The following is a 17150-nucleotide window of genomic DNA, read 5'->3' as shown; positions in this document are numbered from 1 at the left end:
AACAGTGGGATTATAGGCGCATGGGTTCTGGGAATCTGAACTCAGGTTTAATTTATTTGGATGTCAGAAGTTTATTCACTTAGACTTTGCCTTACCCTGAGAAATACTATTTATTGGGCATTTCTTTTTTCTCTTTTTTTTTTTCTTTTTTTCTTTTTTCAAGACAGGGTTTCTCTGTATAGCCCTGGCTGTCCTGGAACGCACTTTGTAGACCAGGCTGGCCTCGAACTCAGAAATCTGCCTGCCTCTGCCTCCCGGGTTCTGGGATTAATGGCGTGTGCCACCACGCCCAGCTTTATTGGGCATTTCTTATGTGGCAAACACTGCAATATTCTAACAGTTATGAGTTAGGAGAATGCCATATAAGACCATTTGATAAATTTGTCTTTATAAGATCTGACCTGTTTAATTCAGTGCTGTTTTTTTCTTCCTCTTTCCTGTATGTGCCAAGTTTTAGCCACAGTATAAAGGCCACAGCTCTGTTAAGGGTTGCTAGTTTAACAGGAAAGGTAGACATAAGTTTATGTGGCTTTTTACCATAGAGTGTAAATTGACATATTTACAAAATGCTTAACATTGATTTTTTTCATTAAACACTTATAAAAGCTATTTTAAATATTCTATATTTAGATAAGAACTGTGAGGCCTGCTTGAGGAGGTAAAATGATCCCAAAGTATATATACCATGAAATATATGGCTATAGAGACCTTATTTAACTGAACTGTCTGTAGCCACCTTAATTTTGGTGAGTCTCAATGCTAATGATGGGTCCGAAGAAATAGCCCAATGGCATAGCCTTTTGCTACTATGTACAAGGTTCTTGGTTCAGTTCCCATGATCATCATCATCATTGGAGACAGGGTAATTCTTTGTGTTAATTCTGGCTGGCCTTGAACTCAGAGATCTGCCTGGTTCTGCCTCCAAGTGTTGGTATTAAAGGCTTGTGCCACTACATGTGTCCCCAACTTTTTACTTTTTTAAAAAGAGTTTATGTGTGTCATGATGGCTCAATGGGTAGAGGGGTTGTTACTCAAGTCTGGTGACCTGAGTTTGATCCTCGGAATCCATGTAAAGGAAAGAATTGATCCCATAGAGTTGTCCATTGACTGACCTTCACAGATGAGATGTGGAAGGCTCATGGCCTCCCATCATACATACAATAAGAAATAAAGTTTGTATATATTTTTGTGAGTACATTCATGTATATGTGTGTTTTATATGTACATGTGAAGAGTTGAAGACAATATAATGTCTTTTTCCTCTCCCTCTCTCTCCCCCTCTCCCTCCCTTTCCCTTTCCTTTGAGACAGGGTCTCACTCTGTAGCTCTGGCTGGTTTAGAACTCAATTTGTAGGCCAGGCTAGTCTTGAATGCACAGACCTGCTTGCTTTTGTCTGAGTGCTGGGGTTAAAGGCATGGACCACTGTGCCAAGCCCTATATCATGATTTTTATGTGTATGATGAGTTTTTCTTTCTTTGTTTTTGTTTTTTTGAGACAGGGGTTGGTTCTCTGTCCTGGCTGTCCTGGAACTCAATTTGTAGACCAGGCTTGACTCACAGAGATCCATCAATCTGCCTCTGCCGCCTGAGTGCTGGGATTAAAGGCACCACCCCCACCCGGCTCTGATGGTTTTTCAAAAAGTATCAATTGAGCATCTTTTGCATTATAGGATGATTTTTGGACACAAACTGGAAGAGTTCACTGGCAAATTAAGTCCACAAAGAAATTTCTTTTATGGCTCAGGTTAAGGACTGTTTTATCCTTTATGAGACAGTTTCTCTCCTAAAGCATATTAAGATAAATTTGTGAGTCTCTCTGTTTTCCCTTAATGTTTCCTCCTCCATAGCATTTACTCTGTGATTAGGTGGTTCCTGGCTCTAGCAGTTCCCCTGTGCTTCTAAAGGCCCAGCTCAGTATGTGGCAACACTGCCACATCAGGTCTCCTGAATGTGGCCCTTTGCTGGGAGGTTCTTTCTGATAGGATTCTTTTGAACAAGGTGGGGGTGGGATGAGATTGAGAGTTTAGGCTGAACTCTCCCAGTCACTTGACCTCTGCCCCTGTTTCAGAGTTTATACTGACTTGTAGGCATTCTCCATGGAGCCAAGAGTTGAGGACTTGTTTACAATTGGATTCAAAGGCAATTGTTGAGTCCTTGTGTAGCCATGGATGCCTGTTACTATCTGGTGGGTGCAGGGAATGCTTTGAGATTTGTTATGGATGACTAAGAAGGAATGTCTAAAAAAAAAAAATCTGAGGCTAGATTTTAGCAATTATTTTTTTCTGTGGGAACAGTATTGTAACAGTTTGAGACAACCCTGTGTCTGTGTGTGTGTGTGTGAGGAGGGGGTAGTGGTACATCTGCCAAAGCAAGCGTGTGAAGGTCAGAGGACAACTTTGTGGAGTTGATTCTTGACTTCTGGCTTTAGGTGGGTTCTAGGGATCATTTGCATGTCATCAGGCTTGTGTGTCACTTGCTTTTACCCACTGAGTCATCTCTCTGGCCCTCTTAGTTTTAAAAAAGCTGAAAATGTTTGTTTTAGTTCAATACCTTGGAATAGAATGCATTATAATTTTTCCTTATCCAGTTTTTGGTTTTTCACTTTAGTTTTGTTTTTTCACTTTGAAGACTAGGCTGACCTCTAACTCAGTGACCTACTCGTTTTTTGCCTCTTAAGTGCCAAGCTCAAAGGAGTGCACTACTACATTCACCCAGGCATTTAAACTTTTCAAAGTAAGAATCTTTCATGATTAAGGAAAATAGAATATGTTTTAATGAAATATTGGTTCCCTTTCAGCCGCCAAGTTTCTGAAACTATCCTGCCAAATAGTTTCAAGCCTTAGCTTTAGCTTCCCACTTAGAGCACAGACTTCATATCTAGATTATATGCATTCATTCTTATCCCTCCTGTCCCTCAATTTTTATTTTATTTTTATTTTATTTTATTTTATTTTTTTTGAGGAAGACTTTTTATGTAGCTGGGCTGATCTTGATAACTCTGTGTTGTCAGGGCTCTAACTCAAGATTTTCTTACCTTAGCCTCTTAAGTGCTAGAATTACATGTGTCTGTCAACCATACCAAGCCAGAATTCTCTTCTTTTGAAATTGCTCTGAGAAAGAAATACTCTAAAAGCCTAGAATAGAATGGTGAGATGGCTCAGCCAGGTAAAGTGGCTTGTTGCAAACCCTGACCTTCTGAATTCAGTGTCTGTAACCCACATTGTAGAAGGAGAGAACCAGCTTTCTCACATTGTCCTTTGACCTACACATGCACACTTTGACATGTGCATGCATATATGTATATATGAGTGTGCATATGTAAGCACATACACACTTACAGTGTAAATAAAAAATTAAAGCCTAGAATAATGTTGTGAAGTGCCTACTTACAGCCCCACTTCTAGAATTGGTCTCCTTTTTTTTTTTTTTTTTTTTTTTAAGATCTGTTTATTTATTATGTATGTGAAGATATTTGTGGCTGTCTTCAGACATACCAGGAGAGGGCACTGGATCCCATTACAGATGTTTGTTAGCCACCAAGTGGTTCCTGGGAAATGAACTCAGGACCTTTGGAAGAGCAGTCCAGTGCTCTTAACCATTGAGCCATCTCTCCAGCTCCCTGGCCTCCAAGACTTGAATTTAGTATTGGCCACAATGGAGGTTGGCAGTGCACATGTTTAATATCAACAGAGGCTGGTGGGCTCTGTGACTTCAGTAACATCCTGTCTCGAAAAGAGAAGAAAGAATAAATGGCGCATTTGTTCAGTAGTTTTTTATGAGATGGAGTATACTGGCAATTACAGGGTTAACTGCTGAAGGTGCCCCTATTGGAATGCATAGTACAGTAGAAAATACTGATACATACCTGTAATCCCAGTGGAAGGTAGAAGCATGAGATTCAGGAGTTCAGGATCATTTGGGATGCACAGTAAATTCCAGGCCAGCCTGAAATACATGAGACCATGTTAGAAAAGAGAAGCTTGCATGCTGACATCTGCTGACACCTGTGGAGCAGGAGTTCTTCATCCATAAAACTAACGATCCCTGCTAGGGCTCACTGTAACAACACAAGTACTGGTAGGTTATGTAAGTTACCATTGTTTACCCACTAGTTATTCCTGAATCTTTCTCCTTGGCTAAAATATGGGAATAAAATGTCTAACTTCTTTGTTAATATTTAATGAGCATTTACTGTATTATATCATTCAAGTATTGCTTTGTTTACTTTTCCTAGCAGCTCTATGAAGTTATTCTCAAATCTAGTTCTTTTTGCTTTGCAGATGGAGAGACTGACAGTTTAACACTTGGCCAAGGCCATATACCTGGTAAGTGGTAGAGCTGCTCTGTGTGATTCCAAAGCCCTCACTTTTTGTATCTTTTTAAAATTGAAATATGAATTTTTTCATACAAGGAAATGTTCCTATCTGAAAATGTGAATCAAAGCAGTGTTCACAAGGTTGTTCATTAATCATTGTAATCCACCATCAAAATTTCCTTATGCTTTTTCTTATTTTGATCCACTACTTAATCCCTAAAACCTAGTAACTTCTTAATACTTGTTCTACAGCCTTACATGCATAATTTCACATTTGCTCTTTTGTGCCTCTGCAGCCCAATATTTGACAATAATCCATAATTCATGTGTTAATAGCTTCTTCCTTCCTTCTTTCTTCCCTCCCCCCTCCCTCCCTCCCTCCCTCCCTCCCTCCCTCCCTCCCTTTTTTCTTTCCTTTTTTTAAATATTTTTATTAGATATTTTCCTCATTTACATTTCCAATGCTATCCCAAAAGTCCCCCATACCCCCCCCCCCCCACTTCCCTACCCACCCACTCCCACTTTTTGGTCCTGGCATTCCCCTGATCTGGGGCAAATAAAGTTTGCAAGTCCAATGGGCCTCTCTTTCCAGTGATGGCCGACTAGGCCATCTTTTGATGCATATGCAGCTAGAGTCAAGAGCTCCAGGGGGTACTGTTTAGTTCATAATGTTGTTCCACCTATAGGGTTGCAGATCTCTTTAGCTCCTTGGGTACTTTCTCTAGCTCCTCCATTGGGGGCCCTGTGATCCATCCAATAGCTGACTGTGAGCATCCAGTCCTGTGTTTGCTAGGCCCAGGCATAGTCTCACAAGAGAGAGCTATATCTGGGTCCTTTTTCTTTCCTTTCTTTTCTCTCCTTTAAAAAAAAACACTCTTTAATATTTATTTATTTACTATGTGAGGGGGTGCGTGTGCCAGGGTGCACATATGGAAGTCAGAGGACAATTTGTGGGAGTCTGTTCTTTCCTTCACCATGTGGATCCCAGGATATGAACTTAGGTTGTTAGGCTTGATGTCAAAGGCCTTTTACCCAGTGAGCCATCTCACTGGCCCAATAGTTCATTTCTTTTCATTGCTGAGTACTATTCCACTGACAGTGTCACAGGTAATTCTTCTGCTGACACCTGGACTGTTTCTGCTTTATTACAGATAATGCAGTTTTTAGATTTCTTACACAAAATTGTGTATACATACATGCTTATTGATCCTCTAAGGCATAATAAAAATTGGTAGTAGTAAATACACAGTAAATTTTTTTATAGTCACTAGTATTTCAAAATGGTTTTTACATTTTATCGTTCTAGTACTATGTGAATTTCACTTTCATGTGCTTGCAAGTAATTTGTATTGTCAGGCTTTTTATTTTTAGAACTCCAATGAACATTGTAATGGGATGGGATTTTTCAGTCTGCATTTCATGTAACGTTATCATACACTTGTTGAATATTCATACGCCATCTTTTTAAATGGCTCAAGTCTTGACCATTAGAAACATTAAATTCTTTGTCCACTTTTTTTTATATTCTGAGTTTGTCATACAATATATGTAGTATGAATATTTTCTCCTAGTCTTGTTTTTGTTTTCATTTTTAACATGTTAATATGGTGAATACAACTTGTAATTTTTTTATGAAGCCTTATTTTTGGAATCTTTTGTTATTAATTCTTACTATCTTCACTAGGAAATCTTAATTTAACCAAATTCCATTTTCTTTTAGAAACTATGATTTTAGGACTAAATTCATGTTCATGATTTTGGCATGTTTTATAAAATAGGAATCAAAGTCTTTTTCATATGGAAATTTGTTTCTTGTCAAAGTCTCAATGAATATTTTGAAGTGTTTCTTAAAAAAACCTATGTGAATCTGTGGGGTTTTTATTCTCTTTCATTAATCTTTTTGAATCTTCTTACAAATAGTATCTTGAAACTAGGGGGTACTTCTATTCTTCCTTTACAAAGTTATTTTGGCTTAGTTTTTTGTTTGTTTGTTTGGTTTTTGTTTTTTAAAAGTCCATATAAAGTTTAGAATCAACTTATTTAAAAAACAAAAACATTACTGAGATTTTTATTGAATTATAATGATCCTATCAGAAGAGTTGTATTCTTCTTTTCAGTGCTGGGTAAACTGAGTCTCTTGACCCTGTGAGCGAAGTGTTCTATCCTGGCTCACGTTGCCATCTTAACAATAGCAGTTTTCTAATCCTTGGAGTTAGTTTGTCTTGCCACTTAATGTAGAATCTTTATTTTTTCTCATTAATGTTTTAAGAATATTAATATTTATCTTGCTTTTCATTAAAATTATTTGTAACTATTTTGCTTTTGAATACTATTATGAACCAAACTGGTTTTAAAGTGGATTTGCTCAGTTGTTGCCTAGTTGTATAGAAATGCAATTGATTTTGTGTATTGAATTTGTATTGGATTTGTTTACTAGTTCTGCTAGTCACTTAAAAAAATCTGTTGGGACTCTTGTGTGCATAACAGTGAATAAAGACCACCTTATGTTTTCCTTTTTGATGTTTATGGTGTTTATTTATTTTTCTTACTGTTCTGGGTAAGATTTCCAGTATAGTGGTGGATATTGATGGCAATGATATTCTTGTCTTGTTCTGAATCTTAGGTAGAAAGAGGTAATTTTCTATTATCAAATGTAATGTTAATTCTATATACATTTTTCTTTCAGTTATCATTTTAAATAATTTTTTTCAATTGCAAGTGTGTGCACATGCATGTAATAAATACCAAATTTCTCTGTATAGCTCTTGGTGGAATATAACACTTCGTGTGTGTGTGTGTGTGTGTGTGTGTGTGTGTGTTTCTGTGTCTGTGTGTGTGTGTGTGTGTGTGTGTAGATAGCAGATTTTTCTGTGTAGCTCCTGGTGTGTGTGTGTGTGTGTTTCTGTGTGTGTGTGTGTGTGTGTGTGTGTGTGTGTGTGTGTAGATAGCAGATTTTTCTGTGTAGCTCCTGGTGTGATATAACACACCATATAGCTCAGCTCAGCTCAGCTCAGTTCAGGCTGGCCTTGAGCTCATAATTGTCTTGGTTATGCCTCATTATTTCAAGGATTACTGGCACCGACTACCATGTCTGACTCTTTCATGTGTGTGAGTGCGCACGCACTTGTCTATCTGTCTCTGTCTCTGTGTGTGTGTGTGTGTGTGTGTGTGTGTGTGTGTGTGTGTGTGTGTGTATGTGAGTATGTGCATGACATGTACCACTGTGTGCATGTAGAGATCAGCAGCCAACCTCTGGCATCAGTCCCCATTGTCTGCCTTGTTTGAAAAGAGGGTCTCTGTGTTTTCCACTGCATAAGTCAGACTAGCTTGTGAGCTTCTGGAAATTCTCCTTTTTTGGCCTTCCATGTCCTGGTAGTGGCATCAGGATTATAGATGCTTATGCTACAGATCTGCCCTTTACATGGGTTCAGGGCCTCAAACTATGTGGCAATTTTTTTTTACCCACTTAACCATCTCTCCTGGGTATGGCTCTCCTTTTATCTTTTTAAATTTGTAGTAGAAGACAGGTGACATTTGCTTTCAGTACTTTCAAGCATGCCATTCAGTAGTATTGCTTACATTCACATCATCAGCATATATAATGTCATCAGCATCCATCTATAGAACTCATATTTAGAACTGAAATTCATACTGTTTTAATAGTAACTTCCTGTATCTCCTAGGACCGACCTGTCAATCGACAAATGGAACAGAATGGCTATATATGTCAGGACATTGTTCTGGGCATCCCATATGTCATTATCTCTGTACCACAGTGTTTTATTATAGTTTTGTAATAAGCTCTTTCTGTATCTATGGATTTTACTCCATATAGATATTCCTATTAGTGGAATCACAATATTTGTTCTTTTGTGACTTAGCAAATAATGCTCTCAAAATTTACTCATATTGTTGTATGATCTGTTAGAATTCACTTATTCTTTAAGGCTGAATAATGTTACATGTATATACCATATTTTATTTATTTATTCACTAGTTAGTGGATGCTTGGTTTTCTTCAACATTGAGCTATTGTGAATCTTGTTGTGAACATGGGTGTACAGCAGTGTATCTCTGAGTTACTATTTTAATTTCTTTTGGGACTATACCCAGAAGTGGAATTGCTGAACCATGTGATAATTGTGTTTTTTGTTTTTAAGTAACTTCTGTTTTTAAAAATTATTTTTATATAACTTTTTACTTTTTGAGATTTTATCCATCCACCCATGTCCTCCCAAGTACCACCTCTGACTTTCTTTCAAATTCACGGATTCTTTTTTTCTTTAATTTTTGTTATGTATATATGTTGTATTGTTTTCAATACTAGAATCACCATTTTATATTTTTGCTAACATATATATGTAAGAATTCCAGTTTCTTTTTTTTTTTTTTTAAAGATTTATTTTTTATTATATCTAAGTACACTGTAGCTGTCTTCAGATGCACCAGAAGAGGGTATCAGATCTCATTACGGATGGTTGTAAGCCACCATGTGGTTGCTGGGATTTGAACTCAGGACCTTCGGAAGAGCAGTCGATGTTCTTAACCACTGAGCCATCTCTCCAGCCCTCCAGTTTCTTTACATCCTTACCACATCCTGTATTTTTTATTTTTATTTGTATTTTCCCTAATCTTTAGTGGTATTAACATCTTTTCATGTGCTTATTTGAAATTTGTATCTGCAATGTATTCAACTTTTGTGCTTCCTTTTAAATTAGCGTCTCAGTAGGTTTGCCTGGTTGTTTTAGTCATAGGGGAATTCTTTTAAATTCTAGGTAATAACAATTTATCAGATACCTAATTTGCAACCTCCCCCATTTTGCATACTGATTTCTTTACTTTGTTGAATATATTCATAGACACACAGGGCTTTTTTTTTATTTTGAATTTTTTGTGTTTACATCATTCTCAGGATATTATACATTCCAAGTATGTCTTCAATAGCTGAATTGTATACTGCCCTGGAATTTTAATTTTGATGTTGTTCAATATGCTTTATTCTTATTTTTGTCTGTACTTTGAGTTTTATAGCCATAAAACCATTGCTCAGTCCAAAGTCATTATTACAGTTTCAATATGAAGTACCCCACATACTCACATATATATCTTTGGTCACCTGATGTAGCAGAAACATATGGCCAGCAGTCACTTGTTTTATGATATATAGGAAACGGAGAAAGTGAAGGATGGGAGACCTGGTTTAACTTTTAGAGATTCCCTCCCTGAATTGATAATTCCCCAGGTAGGCATCACCTCTGAAACTTTCTACCACCTCTCAAATAGTGATAGCACATTAGCCTCTGGGGGCGTTTCATATTCAAATCATAATAATCTACCCTCCATTCTAAGAGCCATCTTGTAAAGCACAGTGCACATAATCTATTTCCTAGAGTTCTCAAAAATCTTAGCAATTCAAACATGTTTCAAAAGTTGAAATTCCTTCTTTGAGAAACTCTTAGATGAATTACCTGGATTATCAAAAGTAAGTTGCACACTCCCAAGATCACAATGTCACATTTCTGCCCAAAAGAGAGAAATAAGGACATAGAAAGAAGAGATAAGATCAAAGCAAGAGAGAAACCTATTGAGACAAGCATTTAAAATGTGTAGCTCTTTTTCTGGAATCTGTTGTTATCTGGGAGGTACAAAATAGTATGATGTAAGCTCCAAGACATTTGTGCAATCCCGCCCCATGGCCTTTCAGGTTTCAGCTTGCACAACTTCTCCTTTGGGCTGTCTTTGCTTGCTGCTTGCAGCTTTTAGTGATAGTCCATGTTCTTGGCATTTCTAGCTTACAGGGATTTCCTATTGTATCTTTACTAACTCTTGAATTTTGCATGCTGCAAAACTACTGTCTTGAGGATAACACTCAAGCTATTAGCAGACCTTGGTGTTGTCTATATAGTGCTAGAGTAGCTGAACCCTTTGGACCACAGTCACAGTAGCCTATGAGTACCCACATGTTTGAATCCGTTTCCCTAGGCAGCCCTGTGCCACCAGCTGGGTACCTGGGATTTCACTTAAGGGAATTCTTGGAGATGAGTTTAAAACATTCATTCCCTTGGGTAGATTCTGGCATCTTCTGTGATGCCCTAAGGACATGTTTGGTACCTTGCAAGGTAGGGTTTCTTCTTAAGAAATTTAATGTCCACGGAAAGGTTTTTGTCTTTTGACTGTTTTTTGTTCATGATTATCACTGTTAATCTGACTAATCAACCATAGCCTGCCACAGCCTAAATTTAGTCCATATCTTTGAACTTGGGAGTTGCGAGAAGTCTCAGCACATGTAAGAAAGCTCTTTGCCAGAGTGTAACATGAATGACTTCCCAATAGAGTCCTCAATCCCACTGGAAACCTCAAGAGCAATCTTTATAATTCACATTTTAGTCCATCTGAAACCTCAGGAGTGTAGACTTTGTGCATTTCTACTAACATGCCTATCTTCTGAGCACTTACCAGAGTCACTGCCCTAGTTAGCTTCTTGAGACTATTTCATGTTCCTCTTGAGAGCCAGTTCCAAAAGCTTATGAACCACAGATCAACTATGATCCATTTTCTTTGTAACAACTTTTGTTAGTCTTTTTTTGTTTTGTTTTGTTTTTTTGAGACAGGGTTTCTCTCTATAGCCCTGACTGTCCTGGAACTCATTTTGTAGACCAGGCTGGCCTCGAACTCAGAAATCCACCTGCCTCTGCCTCCCAAGTGCTGGGATTAAAGGCATGCGCCACCACCGCCCACCTCTTTTTGTTACTTGGATTAACAACTGAGCAAGGAGGGGGGTGTGTGTGAAGTGATTAGCTAAATATTTCTCTGTTGCTAGGAAGCAAAATATATGTGTATTTTCTTCAGTTTTCCTCTGCTGCTGCATGTGAGCCTCCAGCTTATTTACCTGTCCCTGTTAGTTAATCCTCCATAGAAATAACCCTCACAGACACACCCAGAAGTGCACTTTACCAGTTTTGTAAAAACTTTTTAGTCCACTCAGGTGGGTATTCTAGATGTGCATTCACTGTCATGAAGCTTTCTACCTGTTTTCTCATAAAAATTTTATTCTTTTTCTTTATATTTTATATTTGATAATTTTTTGGATATAGTGCAAGGTAACATATAATTTCATTCTTTTGTATATAGCCATTGTTTTCCTAGGCTCTGTGTTAAAAAGATTTCTTTCCCTATTGAATATGGAAAAAATTGTCAAAAAATTATTTGGCCTTGCTTAGCATGCACAAGACTCTAGGTTTAGTACCTAGCACTACAAAAACAAAACAAAACACAAAAACAAAAAACAATCAAACAAACTACACACAAATATTTGGTAAGATACAGACATGCAGACATTCTATTGGCCTGCCTGTCATAATGTCTATAACATGCTGTTTTGTTTTTGTTTTTCAATACTCGAGTTTGAACTCAAGTATATGAGTATGTTAGGTAAGTACTTTGCCACTGAGCCACACCCCATCTCCAAGTGTCACAGCTGCTTTGCTTTTATGGTCTATAGTCAGGTTTCTTGTTTTTTTGTTTGTTTGTTTGTTTGTTTGTTTGTTTGTTTGTTTGTTTTTAAACAGTGTCTTACTAGCCTTGGCTGCCCAGAACTTGCTGTGTAGACCAGGAAGGGTCATAAGAGATCCCACCTACTACTTCTTCCCAAGTACTGGGATTTAGGTGTGTATCAGCATGTCCCGGCCTAGTCTGGTTTTTGTTTTTGCTTTTGTTTTTTGTGAGAAAGAATCTCTCCCTGTATCCTGGATTGATTTGGGATTTGCAGTCTTCTTATAGCAGCCTTCAAATGCTGGGATTGCAAGCATCTGCCACCACGCCTAGCCTTTTAGCCAGTTTTGAGGTCAGGAAGCTATAGATTAAAAAAGATAAAATACAATCAGCTTTTGGAAACTTCCTTCCTTTTCTATTTGTAGCTTGGTAGGATTTTTATTATGAACAATGCCCAAGTGTTTAAATACAGTTTCTGTATCTTGATGTATATGTTTTGTTGATGTGGTTTTACTGATTGAGGTTTGAAAGTTGAGTGACCCATATAACCTGGGGGAAAACTCATGTAGTTATGAGGTATGAAAATTTTCATATCTTGATAAGTTAAGCTTTGGAAATTAATTTTGTTAAACAGGTTAATCTTTGGGAACCAAAGCTTGTCTTAACCCCAGTACTATGCTGTCTATAGCGATTTTTGTTTTTCTTTAGCCCATTCATTATCTTGAGTACATATCTTTTATTTGTTTAAATCTGTATTTTATATAGTTACAAATTACCCAACTGGTTTTTTAGATAGGTACAGGAGCTCTTATCTGATTCTGAAAACTCCGTCTAGAGATTTGTTCTAGAACAGAAGAGGTGGGCCACTGTGGTGATGTAGTGGTTGTATTATTCCTACATAGTCCACTAGGTGGTGACAGGCCCTAACTGAAGAATGAAGAGGGAGGTCCTTGGGAAAAAATAAGATATAATGTTACTCGCTTTGGAACCATAAAACAGTATGTTCTGAAAAGTAATGTCGCTAACTTTCGAAATTTGGGAGGCTATAACTAGCTTTTTATAAGAGCATATATGAATACTAATTAAAAATACACAGTCTTTTTGTTGTTGTTTTTCTTCTCTTGTTTTTTAGACTCCAAATTCCTAGTTTATTTTTTAGTGGGCTCAGTTGTAGTGGCCAGGATCATCCGTAACATTGCATACTCTTTGCCTAGGACCTGTTTGAGTACCAGTATAATGACAAGGTCTGAGGTGATCTTCGTACTCTTGCTCTACTTGAGATCCATTATCCAGCTGGTCTAGACACACAAGAAGGCTCTTGGGACTTCTAATACTTAAGGTTTTGGTGAAGTAGGAACTAAATCTGACTCCCACATTTGTTTTAAACTGTTGTGTCCTGTAATTGGAACTGATTTCACAATCCCAGAGCAGTTCTATCCTTCTTCACTTTTCTCCCCCGTGTATTCCTTTCTTAATTGAGTTTTGTATTTTAGCTTGTAGGTGCTATGATATTTGGGGGGTAATTCCCTGAAAGTATGCTTGACCAGCTTAGGATAGCAAATCTTTTCTCACCAAAGAAGCTATAAACTAATACAAAACCATTCTGACAAGTTTATTAATGAAAACCACTGAGCTTGTGATAAGATCAACATGCATTGCTTTTGTCTGAGGTTGTAAGCAGGCTATGAGCTGGTAAGCTTTCTGCTGTGGCAGGTCACTTTGAGAAACTGCTTGTTAAAAATGATGATATTAGCCAGGCGTGGTGGTACACACCTTTAATCCCAGAACTCGGGAGGCAGAGGCAGGCGGATTTCTGGATTCGAGGCCAGCCTGGTCTACAAAGTGAGTTCCAGGACAGCCAGGGCTATACAGAGAAACCCTATCTCAAAAAACCAAACCAAACCAAACAAAAACAAAAAAAGATGATATTAGGTGTAGAGTGGTAGAAAGTATATTCAGCATTTATAAGATCCTGGGTTTATCTCCAGTGTTATGAATTTAAAAAAGAAAAGCATAACAATTTTGGTGACAACTCTATATAACCTGAGGTTATAGTTCTGTTGTGATAGTGCAGAGTCAGACTAGCCAGGGCTTTATCCTGGAAAATCTTGAGATGAGACAGCTATAGGCCTACTTTACCAACTCTTCATATGTCCTGAGTTGAAAGGTGTTGAAACTGTTGTGAAGGATGGTGGAGTACTTGCTAGACAACATTGGACCTGAGTGTGGTTCCCAGCATGGGGGGTGACAGGGTTTTGACAGGTTGTGTCAAAAGGACAGACAATAAGCCAGGTGTGGGTGGCGCACACCTTTAGTACTAGCATTTGGGAGGCAGTGGCAAGCAGATCTTTGTGAGTTTGAGGCCAAGTCCCAAATAGCCAGGACTGGTTACACTGAGAAACCCTGACTCAAAAGAAGACAAACAACAACAACAACAAATAAATAAAAAAATAAAAACAAAAAACCCTCAAACCAAACAAAAAACCTCAAAACAAAACCAGTATGAGAAAATGCCAGGGATTTGTGGAAAAGCCCAAGTGAAATAGAAATCTGAAATAGACTTATTCCATCTATCCCAAGCATAGATTCTCTAATCCATTATCTTGAGTGAGTGAATTCATATCTGACCTGTCTTTAGTAAGCTATGCAGATAAAAGATGCTAAGGAGTGAGCTGTAGAAATCAGGCTCCATAATATATATAAGGGGAAACCCTGAGATACGAGGAACTTTGTCATTGAGGCAGAGACACACTTAATAGATTTAGTTCAGAAACTGGTGAAAACAGAAGCCCACCATTATCACTAACTTAAATCATCATTGGGGGCAGGGTCTTGTGTAGCTCAGGGTGGCCTCAAAGTTACATTCCTCTGCCTCAGCTCCATGATTCATTTTAAATATTCAGTATCAACAGCAGTTATAAATATACAAAGGGACAATATCTGACCTGCATGTGAGAGGGAAAATGAGTTAGTAGAAATTATCTCAGGTGACCCAAGTGTGGATTTGGCACACAGACTCCAGCTATTTCTTTCTTTTTGGGTTTTGAGACAGTCTTCCTGTTTAGTCTAGGCTGGCCTTGAACTCTAAATCCTCCTTGCTCAGACTTTTACAGTTCTGAGATTATAGGACATACTTAAGCTCCTCAAAGCTTTTCCATTTTTTCTTTCAACAGGGCTTACACATTGTTGGCATGCAGCATAGAGATTCTTCAAAGAAAGAATATTTAAGGACTTAGAAGAAAATATGAAGACATTGACTTAATACAAAGAATTTTAATAGCCAGATACTAAGAATAAACTCGGGGATGAACAGCTCATTTGAACCGAAATATTAAGCAGGATGGGCTAGTAAAAACTTGGAGGTGATAGAAGAAAAAAAAAAAGATGAACTTGGAGAGAGATTTCTGTATATCTTATTTAATATGCAGAGCAGAGGAAGAGAAAATTGTAAAATGAACAAAACTTGAGAGATCTATAGGATGGCATCAAGTGTGCCTTTAATGAGAATCAGAAAGGGAAGAGTGAGGGACTGAAGAGATGGCTCAGCAGTTAAGAAAGAGCACTGGCTGCTCTTCCTGAGGACCCAGGTTTAATTCTCAGCACCCACATGACAGCTTACAAATGTCTGTAACTCCTATCCCATGGGATCTGACACCCTCACACAAACATATATGTAGTCAAGTCACCAATGTGCATAAATTAAAAATAAATAAAATTTTTAAAAAGGGAGGAGTGAAAAAAGGGGTAGAAAAAAATTGAGGGACAATTGCTTTAGATTTCCAGAATCTGATAATAAACATTCTACAGTGTAGTATAAACAGTATAATGCAAATAAATGTAAACAATCTATACATCCAGAACACCTGATAAACCCTTAGTGTAATAAGCATTTACTTGGAAAACAGGGATAATGAGAAAATCTGAAAAGTAGCAAGAAAAAGCATAGGATTTATGGTTGAGTTCTGTGAGCATAATGCTGAAGTCAGTGGGATTAAAAAAATGTCCAAAATGAGTTGAAAGATATTCTTACCTTAGGGAGAAGCTGTTCTCGAGGCTCTTAGCTACTATAGGAGGGTGCTGAGGATGAAAGGGAGCTGCTGCTGCTGTGTTGGTAACATAAATCTGTTATTTCAAATATGTCCATACAGGTACCGTCTGTAACTATAGTGGAACTAAATTAGATATCAACAGTGGAATGAAGCCTATGACATCTCCAAATATGCGAAGTTATATCAGACAGAGAAGAAAATTCAAAAGTTGGGCAATGGTGGTTCACACCTTTAATCCCAGCAGTCTGGAGGCAGAGGCAGGTGGATTGAGTTTGAGGCATCCTGATCTATACTATAGAGCAAGTTCTAGCACAGCCAGGACTATAAAGATAAACTGTCTCAAAACCAATCTTTTCTCAAGTTAAACTTAAAAATACTTTAACTAAATAGAAATGGAAGTATTACATGCCAAAATTCTATGCTCTGTAATCAAAGCTATGTTTGGAGGAAGCTTATAGCTTCCATGACTTTTCTAATTTTCAGTAATGGAAAGCACTAAAAAAACCAAAATTGAAAATAATGACACCAACCTGCTTAGTCTGAATAAATGAAGCATACCTATATCTAGTCTGGCCAAGAAAAACAAGAGGAATAAGTGGCTCTTCTGAGAAATTTTATTCCAAACAAATCAGCCAACTTAGCTAAGACAGATAAGTTCCTAGAAGGATAAAATTATCAAGACCAAGGAGGGAAATATGCAGATATATCTGTAATGTGGGATATTAATTAAAGTACAGTTTCATACAAATGAAGCCAAGAGAGGGACTAGGCAGCTGCGCCTGAGCTCAAATGCTTTAAGAAGTGGCAATATTTGAGTTTCGCCTTCATTTAGAAAGTAGAAAAGAGGGTGCTTTTTTTTCCCCCATTTTTTAAAAATTAGGTATTTTCTTCATTTACATTTCAAATGCTATCCCACAAGTCCCCTATTAACACCCCCCCCCCTCACTTCTTGGCCCTGGCATTCCCCTGTACTGAGGCATATAAAGTTTGCAAGACCAAGGGGTCTCTCTTCCCAGTGATGGCCGACTAGGCTATCTTCTGCTACATATGCAGCTAGAGACACAAGCTCCGGGGGGTACTGGTTAGATCATATTGTTGATCCACCTATAGGGTTGCAGACCCAAGAGGGTGCTTTTTAACTCATTATATGAGCACAACGTTGTCCCTCTACCAGAGACAAACACACAAGAAACCCTTGACCATTTTTGTTTTGTTATCATTGGCAGAAGAATATTTAACAAACACTTGCAAATTAGTTTCAACATACAATAATACAATATTTATTACAATATAAT

General features: G+C 37.7%; 1 protein-coding gene and 1 long non-coding RNA gene across 13 annotated transcripts in view; one reads left to right on the top strand and one right to left on the bottom strand.

The window, feature by feature from the left end:
- Nucleotides 1-17150, top strand: part of Nr6a1 (nuclear receptor subfamily 6, group A, member 1) — a 203093-nt gene that overhangs the window by 49542 nt on the left and 136401 nt on the right. For both annotated transcript variants that reach the window (XM_011239025.3, NM_010264.4), the window contains exon 3: nt 4281-4325. In XM_011239025.3, the coding sequence (XP_011237327.1) occupies nt 4281-4325 (45 nt within the window). The remainder of the gene's footprint in view (nt 1-4280; nt 4326-17150) is intronic.
- The window catches only part of Nr6a1os, a 105892-nt gene that overhangs the window by 44944 nt on the left and 43798 nt on the right, over nt 1-17150 (bottom strand). For 7 of the 11 annotated variants that reach the window (XR_866167.2, XR_374324.3, XR_866170.2 and 4 more), the window contains exon 4: nt 3866-3945. This is a non-coding gene — a long non-coding RNA (nuclear receptor subfamily 6, group A, member 1, opposite strand). Of the gene's footprint in view, nt 1-2240; nt 3946-15836; nt 15968-17150 lie in introns of those variants that run through there. The other 4 variants (XR_866174.2, XR_001783290.2, XR_866168.2 and 1 more) reach the window with 3 other exon arrangements.

Source organism: Mus musculus, chromosome 2, assembly GCF_000001635.26.
Source record: "Mus musculus strain C57BL/6J chromosome 2, GRCm38.p6 C57BL/6J".
NCBI classification, from domain to species: Eukaryota; Metazoa; Chordata; class Mammalia; order Rodentia; family Muridae; genus Mus; species Mus musculus.
Note: the sequence above shows the minus strand (reverse complement) of the source record. Positions and strands in the feature narration are given on the sequence as shown.